General features: G+C 39.1%; 1 protein-coding gene across 6 annotated transcripts in view; it reads right to left on the reverse strand.

Annotated features, from left to right (window-relative positions):
* Positions 1-13075, reverse strand: part of GANC (glucosidase alpha, neutral C) — a 74977-nt gene that overhangs the window by 21898 nt on the left and 40004 nt on the right. For all 6 annotated transcript variants that reach the window (XM_042989076.1, XM_042989078.1, XM_042989077.1 and 3 more), the window contains 5 exons: positions 8720-8955; positions 5439-5565; positions 4428-4507; positions 2287-2430; positions 1134-1230 (listed from right to left, as the gene is read on the reverse strand). In XM_042989076.1, coding sequence (XP_042845010.1) covers positions 1134-1230; positions 2287-2430; positions 4428-4507; positions 5439-5565; positions 8720-8955 — 684 coding nt within the window. The remainder of the gene's footprint in view (positions 1-1133; positions 1231-2286; positions 2431-4427; positions 4508-5438; positions 5566-8719; positions 8956-13075) is intronic.

A 13075-nucleotide genomic window follows, 5' to 3' on the forward strand; every position in this document is an offset into this window, starting at 1 on the left:
ATCTGTCAGCTCAGAACCTGATGCGGGGCTTGAACTCATGAACTGTGCTATCATGACCTGAGCCAAAACCAAAAATGGGACGCTCAACCAACTGAGCCAACTAGGCACCCCAATACTTGACATTTTTTAGTGATTAAAAATGATTCTTGTAGAGAATTTGGAAAATGGAGATAGGTAAAAAGAAGAAAATTTAAAAATCACTCATAATCACCAAGGTACTAAACTTATTGATTTAGATTGCTATCTCTATTTTTTAAACAAAATTGTGATAATATACTGTAACAACATTTAAACATTCTGGTGCCCCCCCCCCCCTTTATCATGATGTCACAAACATTTGCTCATGCAATTAAGAGGTACTATTTTAAATAGCCTTATGATAGTCTATCATATGGATATATCATGCTTTTATAAATATTCCCTTATTTGGATTTTCTTTCTTTTTCTGTTTCAAGGACTAACGCTATGGTGAGCATCTATGTACATGAATCTTTGCCTGAGATAACAATATTGTGGCCTTTTCCAGAGTACCACAGGGGCTGGTTTTCAGGGCTGGCGGAGGAGGCCTAATAATGTGTATGATACAGTAAAGGCTGGACTCTTCAGACTAGAACCTAAGCTCTTAGTTATTTATGCAAGGCCAGGGGACTTAAAATAGCCTTCCTGCTGGAAGGTGGTTAAGCTGAATTAGATCTGCATTAGCTAGTAAACTGAATCCAGTTATAGATGACCCTGGCCACAAGCAACAGCCAGGTCTATTTTAAGCCATATTACTAAGTGGAACAGGTGGTTGAAGGAATGTGTAAGAAGTAGATTTCCCCTGGTTTAGATAAATCAAATAGACAGAATCAGAGATGACCATCCCAGCAAACTGAGATACTCTGAAGTCATTCTCCCAGCAACTAAGTGGCCGTTTCTTCAGTGGGAAACAAGTAACTAAACTTTATTAAAATTGATGTACTTTGTGTCACAGGACAAAAGGCATACTTCCGGGAACGTCACTTGCTACAATCCTAGGCCTGCCGAAGGGCCACTGGAAAAAAAGGCATCAACACAGTAGCACCATATACCATACAAAAAAAAAAGTTTGCTAATTTATGTTTTTAAGTCTGATCATATGAGCCATGCCTTACCATACTTTTGTGATCCAGCAAAGAAAGAACGTGTAAGAACAAAGGGTCTCTCCTTTCCTTTAGATCGCTGTATCAGTCCTTCTGCAGTAGCCATTTGCTACAAAGGCAAAGGAGAAAACTTTCAAAGGGATGATTAGATTAGAGCATTGTGCAAACATCCTAATAAGCTATTAGACATGCAAAAGTAAATAGGTGGGAATATAAATGGAAAATATTAAAATAAATCTATCAAATAATTTTCATAATGCAATGAAACTACTCTAAATTCCCATATTGAGTGGAAGATTTTCTTTGATTAAAATAGCAATGGAATAATAGTAAATAATAAGCTAGAATTATTCAATGCTTACTATTGTTAGGCATTTTATAAGATTTTCTCTTATAATCTACAGAACAACCTCTGAGACAGAGCATTTTCAATGATGGAAAAAAATGAGATTCAAAGAGGTTGTTAAGTGACTGGCCCTGGCCAACATAAGAAAATTCTCTAAAGTAGTTTGCAGTTATAGCAAGAGGCTTTTAAAGAAGTAAACACATAATCTGAACTGTGCTATATATAGACAGCAACTCCCACTAGAAAATACCAATTGATGGGAGAGCCATAGGAACACAGGATGAAAATAACAAAGAACTACGGATATCAGTAGGGGCAAATGACTGACATATGTTTTGGATGTGATTGGCAAATGGAAGACAATTCTACCACCTTCTAATGAAAAGGCTAAGTAGTTAATTAAGGCTGTCTGCATTTAAAGACTTAGTGAAATTGTATATCTATGTTCTAAATCTTGTTCCCCCGGTATGAATATAAGATTTGTGAAATTTCAAAACATTTGTTTTAATTGCCTTTGTTTATGTATTTACACATTGCCTACCCTATTTCAAAAAAAGTCTTTAAGTATTCAATGTCATTTACTAATGACTCCTGCCAAAGAAGATGTTTCTGTGTTATCATTAATCTCATATATCTATAATTCATCAAGTTTATTATAGAAAGAAAAGGTGCAAAGGGAGAAATAGTAAGTCCTTTATTGGCTACAACTTGATAAGACCCACAAAGAGAAATGAACAATATAATATGGCTATTACAAATGACTTTCAACCCAAAAGTCAGGGCATTTGGGTCCAGGTGACTTCTCTATGGATGTCTTACCTGATAAAAACCATAGATGTTGTGAAGTTCCCTGTGCTCCCAATTGCCATGATGAATGGCATTCTTCTGCATGGTTAGCTCTGGTCCTCTAAAGACAGAGGGCTCATTCATGTCGTTCCATATGTAGAGGATGTCAGTAGATCCCTAAGAAGTAAATTTCTTCCTCAGCCATGATAATACTCCTATAGTGATGATGTTAATATGATAGCCACCCTATTCCTCTTTCATACTCTATTTAATTTATTATTTATTATGTTTATTATGTATGCTCTGTCTTCTGTTCCAATGCTACAATAAATGGTCTACAAGGTGGGGAATTTTATCAGTCTTGCTCATAAACACCTGAAACAGTACCTGAGGCACAGAAGGTTCCCAATAAGTATTTGCTGATAAATGAAAGAATACTGTGCTGTATTGTATATGAAATACTGCCTAGCAAGTACACTTCAAGACCTACCCTGGAGAACCCCTATAGGAAAGGTTGTGTGAGTGTTCAAGGTTAGGTCCTATAACATCCATTATCTGCTGCAACCTTTTTTTAAAAAATAAGCTCCATGCCCAGCATGGAGCCCAATGCAGGGCTCAAACTCATGACCCTGAGATCAAGACCTGAGCCGAGATCAAGAGTCAGACACTTAACTGACTGAGCCACCCAGGCACCCCAAAAACTCTTAACTAAGGGCATTTATAGCTGTCCATGATAAGATTCTGCCTTCCCTCTAATACTCTGCAAGATTTGAAAGGTAAAATACCTGTTTGGTAGCATGGTCTAGAGTTTGTGTTCTGCATAGAATTGTTCAATTTAGGGTGGGAAGGGGCTTTTGAGTCATCTAGTCACCATGGTGTTGAAATCCCTTTTATAGAATCCTGGTCTCTCAGCATTTGACTCATAGCTACAATGACAGGGAGTCCTTCAGGCAGCTCATTCCATTGCTTTCTAAATGTCCTGCTCCTTGTAACATCCAGGCCCTGTAAAAGCCCAAATGTTCATCGACTGATGAATGGATAAAGAAGAGTTCAGGAAAATAGAACTTAGTGATTCATCACTTAACATATAACACCCAGGGCTCATCCCAACAAGTTCTATTTTCCTGAAATCATTATTACACTATATGTAAACTAACTTGAATTTAAATTGAAAAAAAAAAAAAAGAAACTAGAGTTTAGTAGTTAAGACTTGGGCTTGGGAGACAAACAGACTGAGTTCAAATCTTAGGTCTACCACTTACTAAGATGAGCGAACTTAGCGGGGTTTTAAACTTGTCCATATGTCAGTTTCCTCATCTGTGGGATTAGAGTTCATTATAGTTTCAACCTCAGAGGTTACTCTGAAGATGAAATGGTAAAATGTACATAAAGTGCTTAGCACAGTGCTTGGCACACAGCAATACTCAATTTATACTAAACATCATTATTATCATCCTCATAATGGGTTGAAAACTGTTTTCTAGAAGGGGCCTCTCCAGTTCTTTCTTATAGTTTTTGATATATTTCTTTTTTTATATATTTTATATATATTTATAATATTTTAAGAATTGATTTATTATTACACCTCTTTAAAAATTTCAATTCTTATCACATCTTTCGTTTTTTTTAATGTTTATTTTCAAGAGAGAGAAAGAGACAGCATGAGCGAGGAGGGGCAGAGAGAGAGGGGGACAGAGGATCCAAAGTGGGCTCTGCGTGACAGCAGTGAGCCTGATGTGGGGCTCAAACTCACGAACCACGAGATCATGACCTGAGCAGAAGTCGGACGCTTAACTGACCGAGCCACCCAGGCGCCCCTATAATTTGCAAGATATTCTCACATATATCATTATCATCATCTTTAAATAAGCTATAGAATATTGTTTTATGTAAAATTTATATAGTAATTTTAACATATAATATTATTAAGTACTTTGATACGTCACAGAGTCTATTATAATGGAAGTAGAAATCACAGCTTTTGTGCACTTGGTAATATATGTGGCACCTCTCCTCGCACCATCAAAGCCTGTAATGTGGTTGCCTTCCTTGCATTTTCATCCCAGGATTACTTGTCAAGAGCTACTCAATGAAGCACTCTATCTATTCAATCATGTTTTTCCTTCTTTCATCCTCCCAAGTCACTAGGAAAGAGCAAAAGAATAAAAACAAACCTGATAGGCAGAGAAAGTGAAAAGACTTGAATACCACTCTCTGACCTTGGGATTGGTGAAATCCAGGTAAGAGGAGAGACCTGTAGAGGCAGAAGAGTAGACAGACTGTGAGAAACAGTGGTCCTCATGGTTAGATATGTTGTAGAGAAGATGTCAAAGTTGGGTAATCACTGGGCACCCTAAATGTAAGGTAGTTGATACAGAGGTGCAGTCTGTCAAGAAGTGCATGAAGGCATTGCTGGACTCCAATGATGATCTGGACTAGACTTTCCAATCGGAGAGGCCCAGGGGAATGCCAATGAACAAGCATCCAGACGGAGCCTGTCCCTCACCGATGGCCCAGGATAGCCCAAGTAATCATGGCAAATAATCTGGAGTGACCCTTCTGTTCTTAAAGAGAACAAAGAAGTGTTCATGAGTGGTATAAGGGTGGGCAGGGGGAAGCAGGGGGAAGGATGCATGGGGTTTCTCTGCAGTACTTGGATTTGTGATGGAATGCCAGGAGAGGATAGAGTGGTGATTCCTTTTTGTCCCCAAGGTTCTACCAAGGCTTTAAATTAATACCTTCTGAAATAAAGCATCCAGAGTTGCTGGAGGCAGCTGAGGTCACTCACGGAAGTCTGAGAAGTCAAAACTATGGGCTAACAAGGCAAAAAAGATTGACAGGGAGAGACTATAGGCCACTTGTTCTTTTTTTCCTCCTGTCCTTTTCTCATCCCTTGGCTTTTTACTTTCATTTGCTTAGAGTACTATTAAGGCTTCCCTGTTTTGTTTTGTTTGTTGTTTTTTTTTTTTTTCATTCATTCATTGACTGAGAAATGTATAACAGAGGACACTGTACCAGATGTTATGGAAGATACAAAAGGATCTTTTGATACAAAAGAAAACTTTCTTAAAAGTGCTTACGCTGTGGCAAAAGACATCCATAAGAAATGAGGGTGATGGCCACGCAATCTTTATTAATTGGGACTAAACAAGTGGAAATAATAAGTATATAAAGTGCTATCTTACCAGGCCAGCATACCCCTGCAAAGTCTCCTCCTTCGTGATTCCTCACAAAGAAGCCCTGTTCTTTGGCCTCAGCATACACTGAGTAGTCAGGATCAATCTTGATGTGGGGGTCACTGATGACCACAAGCTGTCAGGACATAGAGGTTTGAAGAGCTCTTCAGTTTCACAGGAGTTATATGTTGGTTTTTATACTTTTCATCATAGTTTTGGGGTTCAAATTTTACTCAGAAATAACTACTAGTATTGAAATATATAAGATACTGGTAAAACCCAATAACTTTTCATGCTTATGGAAATATAATTAGTATCAAAACTAGGCCAGGGCTCTTCCATAATTATTGCTTCCCAACCAATACGTGTTCTCAAAATAGCAGTTACTAAGCTTCTGTCTGAGGTGCTGGGTGCTATACATAGAGGATTAAGTCGTCCCTGCTCCCTAGACATCTAGAAGTTAACACTGACAAAAGCAAACATTAAAGAAAACAAGAGAATAGCGTGTTAAAAACAAAAAAGCCCAAACCCAATGGTACAGGTATAGTTAGGAAGGAGGTTTGAGAAGAGCTGTCATCACAACTCTGTGTCTCTAGGATCTTTCTACCTTTCTAATACCATCACCTCCTACTCCAGGGCATCAAAACCCTTTATTTGTCTAGGACAACCTTGTCACCACCCTTCCTCAAATCTATTCAAATCTATTCTGCAAACTGAAGTTTAATTTTCCATTGCTCAAAAACTTTAAAACACTTTTAATTGTAGTAAAATACACATAACATAAAATTTACCATCTTAACCAATTTTAAGGGTACAAGTACATACACAGAGTTGTGCAATGTCCAGAACTCTTTCCGTCTTGTAAAACTGAAACTCCATAGCCATTAAAAACAACTAATTCCCTCCTCTGTCCAGTCTTGGGCAACTGCCATTATTCTTTCCGTCTCTATGATTTTGTCTGCTGTAGGTATTACAGATTGATGAAATCATACAGTATTCATCTTTTTTGTGACTGCCTTATATCACTTGGCATTGTGTCTGCAAGGTTCATCCATGTTGTAGCTTGTGACGGGATCTCTTCTTTTTTAAGGCTGAATAATATTCCATTGTATGTATTTACCACATTTTGTTTACCCAGTCATCTGCTGATGGACACTTGGATTGCTTCCACTTTCAGTTATTGTGAATAGTGCTGATATGAATATGGGCATATAAATTTCTGCTCAAGTACCTGCTTTCAATTCCTTTGAGTATATACCCATAAGTGGGTTTCCTGGATCATATGGTAATTGTATTTTTAACTTTTTGAGGAATTACCAAACTGTTTTCTGTAGTGGTTGCAACACTTTACATTTATTTTCCACTATCAGTGTTTCTATTTCTGTACCTCCTTACTTGCTACTTTCTGTTTGTTCATAGTAGCCATCCTAACGATATGAGGCAATATCTCATTGTGGTTCTGTTTGCATTTTCCTAATGACTGGTGATGTTAAGCATCTTTTCATGTGCTTGTTGACTATTTGTATATCTTTGAAGAAATGTCTATTAAGTCCTTTTTCCAATTTTTAATTGGGTTGTTTGTTTTTTGGTTGTTGAATGGTAGGTGTTCTTCACATATTCTTCATACTAACCTCTTATTCAAAAACTTTTAATGTCTCCAAATGTATACAAAGCAGCCTACAATAAGGTCAGATTCCCTACTACTTAAACCTTGCACATGCCTTTTCTTGCACATGGTTTTCTTGCCAAACCAACCTGCGTACTGTTTTCCAAACACCACTGGGTGCTTCAGCCTCTGGCTGCACTGCTTCCTCCCCTTTTCTCAGCTAGAGAGTCATCCTTCAGGGCTCATCTAAAATGCACAAAGCGCAGCTTGAATCTAGCTGGATGCAATCTTCTCTCTCTCTTAGTCCCCTCCTGACCTTGATCTTTCTTTGGCTGTTACATTATTGCCCTACATTGTGGTTGTTGTATACTTGTCTTTCCCCCAACTCACTGCAAGACCCCAAGGAGCTCATCTTTGCATTCCCTTCATCTGTAGCACGGTATTTTGAACATCTGATGGCTTCAATAAATAGTTGCTTAGAATAACATGGGTTCTGGAGTCAGGCAAATCAGAGTTCAGATTCTTGGCCTCCTACTTATTTATTATGTGCCTTTGTGCAAAATACAAAACTAAGCCTCAGTTTCTTCACCTGAAAAATGGGCTAACAAGATCTACCTCATAATTCCGTGATGACTGGATAGAATACTGTGTTCTATCAAATTATGTGGCCAATAGTAAGTGCTTGCCAAATGGTAGCTATTTATTAACTTGGAAATTAGGAGTTAATATAATTGGCTCTGGTCACCTGTGAAAGGTCTGGGGCTCAAAGGAATGGATTGAAAAGACAACTTTAATCTCAAGGAGAGGGACTGCAGGGATCCATTTATATGAAACATCTAGGGCTCTCCCCCTTTTCCTCTGTCAATTTTTTCCTCTCCCTCCTTCTATTCATTATTGCTGTTACCACCACCACACCTGTATTACATACTTTCCAGTGTCTTTTTTCCCCTCTCCATTTTCTATTTTAGTTCTTCCTTTGGCCAGATTGATAGGTGGAGTCCATCAGGGAAGCATGCAGAAAAAATGGTATGATGAAGAATATGACTCCATTTTTGATGGACTGTTAAGAGCTTTCTAGCCCCACCACTCCCCCTTACCCTTCTGCCCACATCTGACAAAGAAAGCCCTAATGCTCCCTCCTTGGGTGCCAGCAGGAAGTTCAAACCACACAAGCCCTGAGCATGCATAGGAATCCTCACCCCAGTCCAAACCTCCAAGCACCACAAAAGCTGAGATGTCTCCATTCCCAGCTCTCTCAAGACATCCTGAGAGCAGCCTGGGAGCCAGCCCTACTCCCCCAAGAATGCCTATGTGACTAATTAACCTTTTCAGACCCTCTTGATGTCCATGTGATGTCCTCAATCTCGAGATTGATGTTGACATCAGAACCAAATCATGCTTTTGGGGTATCTATCATAACTACAGGATGGCCACAACAAATGAGACTGAATTCTAGGTCCCTTTGTCCTGCAGGGACCTCGACACCTAAGGCAGGGACGGATGGTGTGACCATCTTTCCATCATTGCTTTCCTGTTATCACAGTTACAATTACATTTGAAGGTACTATTTCCATGGCCATTTTTTATCAGATGGCTCTCCTCCACTAATGTGCCAATGCAAGTTTTAAATAATAAAAAAAAATGCTTTGTAATGAAAAGGTTTCAAAGCGTCAGCTTATTTTACCTTACGTTTTTTGTTTCTGAGCAGCTCTTGCATCCTTTTGGGATTTGGGAATCTTTTCTTGTCCCAGGTGAAGTACCTTTTGCCCTCGGTATGCTCTATGTCCAGCCACATGACATCATAAGGAATGTCATGCTCATCAAATCCTGCATCCACTGCTTTTACATCCTGCTCATCCTCATAGTTCCAGCGGCACTGATGGTACCCCAGAGAGAAGAGAGGGGGCATGGCTTGTGTGCCTGAAAGTGGAAGATGACAACTGAGCCAGCTACCATCACAATGATAATTACACATTTGATAAACATGTCCTAAATGTCTACAGGGTCTAAGCACTGAGCTTGGTACTTAGAATATCAAGGAGAAGAGAACACTGTCTTCACCCTCAAGAAAGTGATAATTTGGCTGATGAGGCAGGTACGTAAATTAACTGTTCTGCTTAGAGGTGTAACTGCTATGTTAAAGGTATCAGCCTAGTATTATGGGAATACAGAGGAGTTAATACTGCCTGCAGTAAAATGTGGAGACTTGAAAGGCTAGGGGCGCCTGGGTGGCTCAGTGAGTTGAATGTCCGACTTTGGCTCAGGTCATGATCTCATGGTTTGTGAGTTCGAGCCCCATGTCAGGCTCTGTGTTGACAGCACGGAGCCTGGAGCCTGCTTCAGATTTTGTGTCTCCCTCGCTCTCTGCCCCTCCCCTGTTTGCTCTCTGTCTCTCTCTCAAAAATAAATAAATGTTAAAAAAAAAAAAAAGGCTTCAAAGAGGTAGTAACACTTGGTTTTGGACCTTGAAGAGTAAGTAGGAGGAATCTACCAGAGAGAATGCATAGAGCATTGAGGCACAGGGAATGGAAAAGACAAAGAGGCAGAGGAGTGCATGATAAGCTTAGGGAAAAATAAATAATCCAGGGTGGTTACATTGTGAGAGAGACCAGTAGAAGACGAAACTGGAGAGGGTCAGTTTGTAAGGGTCCCTGTAGTTCAGGCTAGGAATACTAAATCTTATGGGAAGTCATCAAAAGTTTGGCAAGATGTGATCTTAGCATACCTATGTTTTAGAAAAATTAGGGAGCAGTGTTGAGACTGACTAAAAGGGAAGGGGATTAAAGGCAGGAAAACTATCAATTGCTATCAAAACATTTACTGATAACATGGCAGACTTCTGGTCAACCACCTGCATTTCTCTTTTCCCTCCTAAAGTCCCACTAAAATCAGAGTAAAGGAAAGAAAAAAAAAAAAAAAAATAAAGCCACAAGAACAAAAAGAATGGGAGAGGAGTAATTTCAACAAAACTTGGGGAAGTGTGGGACAGAGGAGAGGTGGTAACTGTTGAGCAAAGTGAGGGAGGCTCTCACCAGAGTGTTTGAAAGGGGAATATGATGAGAAGAGCTCATCTCTCTTCTCAGAAAACTCCTAGAGGGAAGATTCCCCCCCCTCCACCTTCCACCCCCAATACTAGAGCGCTTTGAGGCAGAACCTTATTGAAAGCTTCCAAGATTAGAAGGATCCACATAAAGAAATAGAATGAGGGGTGCCTGGGTGGCTTAGTTGGTTAAGTGTCCCGACTTTGGCTCAGGTCATGATCTCGTGGTTCGTGAGTTCGAGCCCCGCATCGGGCTCTGTGCTGACAGCTCAGAGCCTGGAGCCTGCTTCAGATTCTGTGTCTCCCTCTCTCTCTGGCCCTTCCCCTCTCAAGCTCTGTCTCTCTATCTCTCAAAAATAAATAAACATTAAAAAAAAATTAAAAAAAAAAAGAAATAGAATAAAAGGATTTCTGAGAAAACAGAGACAATACAAGGAACCAAAGTAAACATCAAAACATTATCTATCATTAGTATGTCAGAGAGATGAAAAAATATACTGAAATAAGACTAGTTTAAGACACTGGAAATAAAGAACAATCAGAGAAAAAGAACTAGTATGAAGAAATTAGAAATACAGCATAAATGGAAGGCCTAGAAGATAAAATTGAGAAAACTTAGAAAATAAGGGAGATTATAAGATCTGTACAGTAGAAAGAGAAAAGGGAGGGGAAGAAATTATCAAAGGAATAATCCAAGACTGTTTACCAAAAGTGAAGGACACCATTCTAAAGACTGAAAGAGCTCACATTTAATACCCAGCACAATGATTATTTGGAAAAAAAAAAAAAAAAAAAAAAAAAAAAAAGATTTATATTGTGGTGCCAGGGTGGTTCAGTCGGTTAAAGCATCTGAGTCTTGATTTCAGCTCAGGTCATGATCTCACAGTTAGTGAGTTCGAGCCCTGCACTGACATGAACAAAATTTTTTTTTTTTAATTTTTTTTTAAGTTTATTTATTTTTGAGACAGAGAGAGACGGAGCATGAACGGGGGAGGGGCAGAGAGAGAGGGAGACACAGAATCGGAAGCAGGCTCCAGGCTCTGAGCCATCAGCCCAGAGCCTGACGCGGGGCTCGAACTCACGGACTGCGAGATCGTGACCTGAGCCGAAGTCGGACGCTTAACCGACTGAGCCACCCAGGCGCCCCGACATGAACAAAATTTTTAAAAAGATCTATATCAAGGCATTTTATTGTCAATTTCCAGAATTTCAAAGTATTAGAAATTTCGGAATATATTTCAGAAGGAAAAGATAGATCATACACAAGGAAACAGAATTCAGAGTGATTTTGGAGCAAGAAGATGGAAGGAAATAGAGAAATAATTTTTTTATTAATTTTTTTTCAAGTTAACATACAGTATAGTCTTGGCTTCAGGAGTAGAACCCAGTGATTCATCTCTTACATATAACACCCTGTGCTTATCCTGCAAAGTGCCCTCCTTAATACCTCTCACCCATTTAACCTAGCCCCCTCCAGCAACCCCCAATTTATTCTCTATATTTGAGAGTCTTTTATGGTTTGCCTCCCTCCCTGTTTTTACCTTATTTTTCCTTCCCTTCCCCTATGTTCTTTTGTAGAGTTTTTCAAATTCCACATGTAAGTGAAATCATATTATATCTGTCTTTCTCTCACTTATTTCACTTAGCATAATACCTTCCAGTTCCATCCATGTTGTTGTAAATGGCAAGCTTTCATTCTTTTTCATCTCTGAATAGTATTCAATTATAAATATATACCACATCTTCTTGATCCATTCATCAGTTGATGGACATTTGGGCTCTTTCCATATTTTCGCTTTTGCTGATAGCACTGCTACAAACATTGGGGTGTATGTGCCCCTTTGAATCAGCATTTTTGTATCCTTTGGATAAATTCCTAGTAGTGCAATTTCTGGGTCATAGGGAGAATTATTTTCTTTTTTAAAAGAATCTTTATTTTGAGAGAAAGAAAGTGTGTGCATGTGGGGGGTAGGGAAGAGAGGAGAGAGAGGATCCCAAGCAGACTCCATGCTGTTAGTGCGGGGTCTTGATCTCACAAACTGTGAGATCATGACCTGAGCCGAAATCAAAAGTCAGATGCTTAAACCACTAAGCCCCCCACCAAGAAATAATTTTCAATCTAGCCAAATTATCAAGAGTGAAGGTAGAAAAGATGTTTTCATACCTGCATAGATGCAAAAAATGTACCTCACAGGCACTTTCTTAGGAAACTACCAGAAGATGCTATAAACAAAAACCAAAAACAATAAGGTAATAAACCACAAGAAAGAAAAACATGGAACCCAAGAGAAGGGGGATCAAACACCAGAAAATAGTAAGCAAAAGTCCTAGGATGACAGCTGTGCAGGGAGCCTGGAGAGCAACAACCTAGATGGGGGCAGGACAGAGAGAGCTGGGAGGGAAGGTTAGAGAGAGAAAAGTGGGTTGGGTAAATTATCTGACACCTTTGAGCATTTGAAAAGTATAAACACTAAATATTGATTTAACTAAACATTATGATATAACAATATTGGGAGAGAAGAAGGGGGGATGTTGTTAAGTCCTCATCAGGAGTCAACAGGTAGTCTCTAAACTTAAAACTTGGATTTCTTTGAACATGGTGGCAGACCCACTGTTTTTGAAGCATCTTCCTATAAACCAGGCTTATTCTCCCCAATAACAATGCTGAAAAGGCCTGTCAGTGGGCCTTGACAGTGCTTATTCCTATATGTGTGTCTTCCCATATCCATAAATTTTTGGTTGTTTTTCCCACCAAAGTTGGAATCAAATTCCTCTTCCCTTGAACATGGGCTGGACCCAGGAACTTTTAGCAAGAGAATGCATCAGAAGCGATGCTACATTTCTTTTATTTTTAACAGCTTTATTGAGATGTAACTCACATACCATACAACTGACCAAATGAAAGCATACAATTCAATTGGGGGGGGGTAATATTATATTACCATTTTACAAAAAATGGCAAAAGAGAACATAAAATTTGTCCTTTTAACCATTTTAAAG

This window comes from Panthera tigris, chromosome B3 (assembly GCF_018350195.1).
Source record: "Panthera tigris isolate Pti1 chromosome B3, P.tigris_Pti1_mat1.1, whole genome shotgun sequence".
Classification (NCBI taxonomy): domain Eukaryota; kingdom Metazoa; phylum Chordata; class Mammalia; order Carnivora; family Felidae; genus Panthera; species Panthera tigris.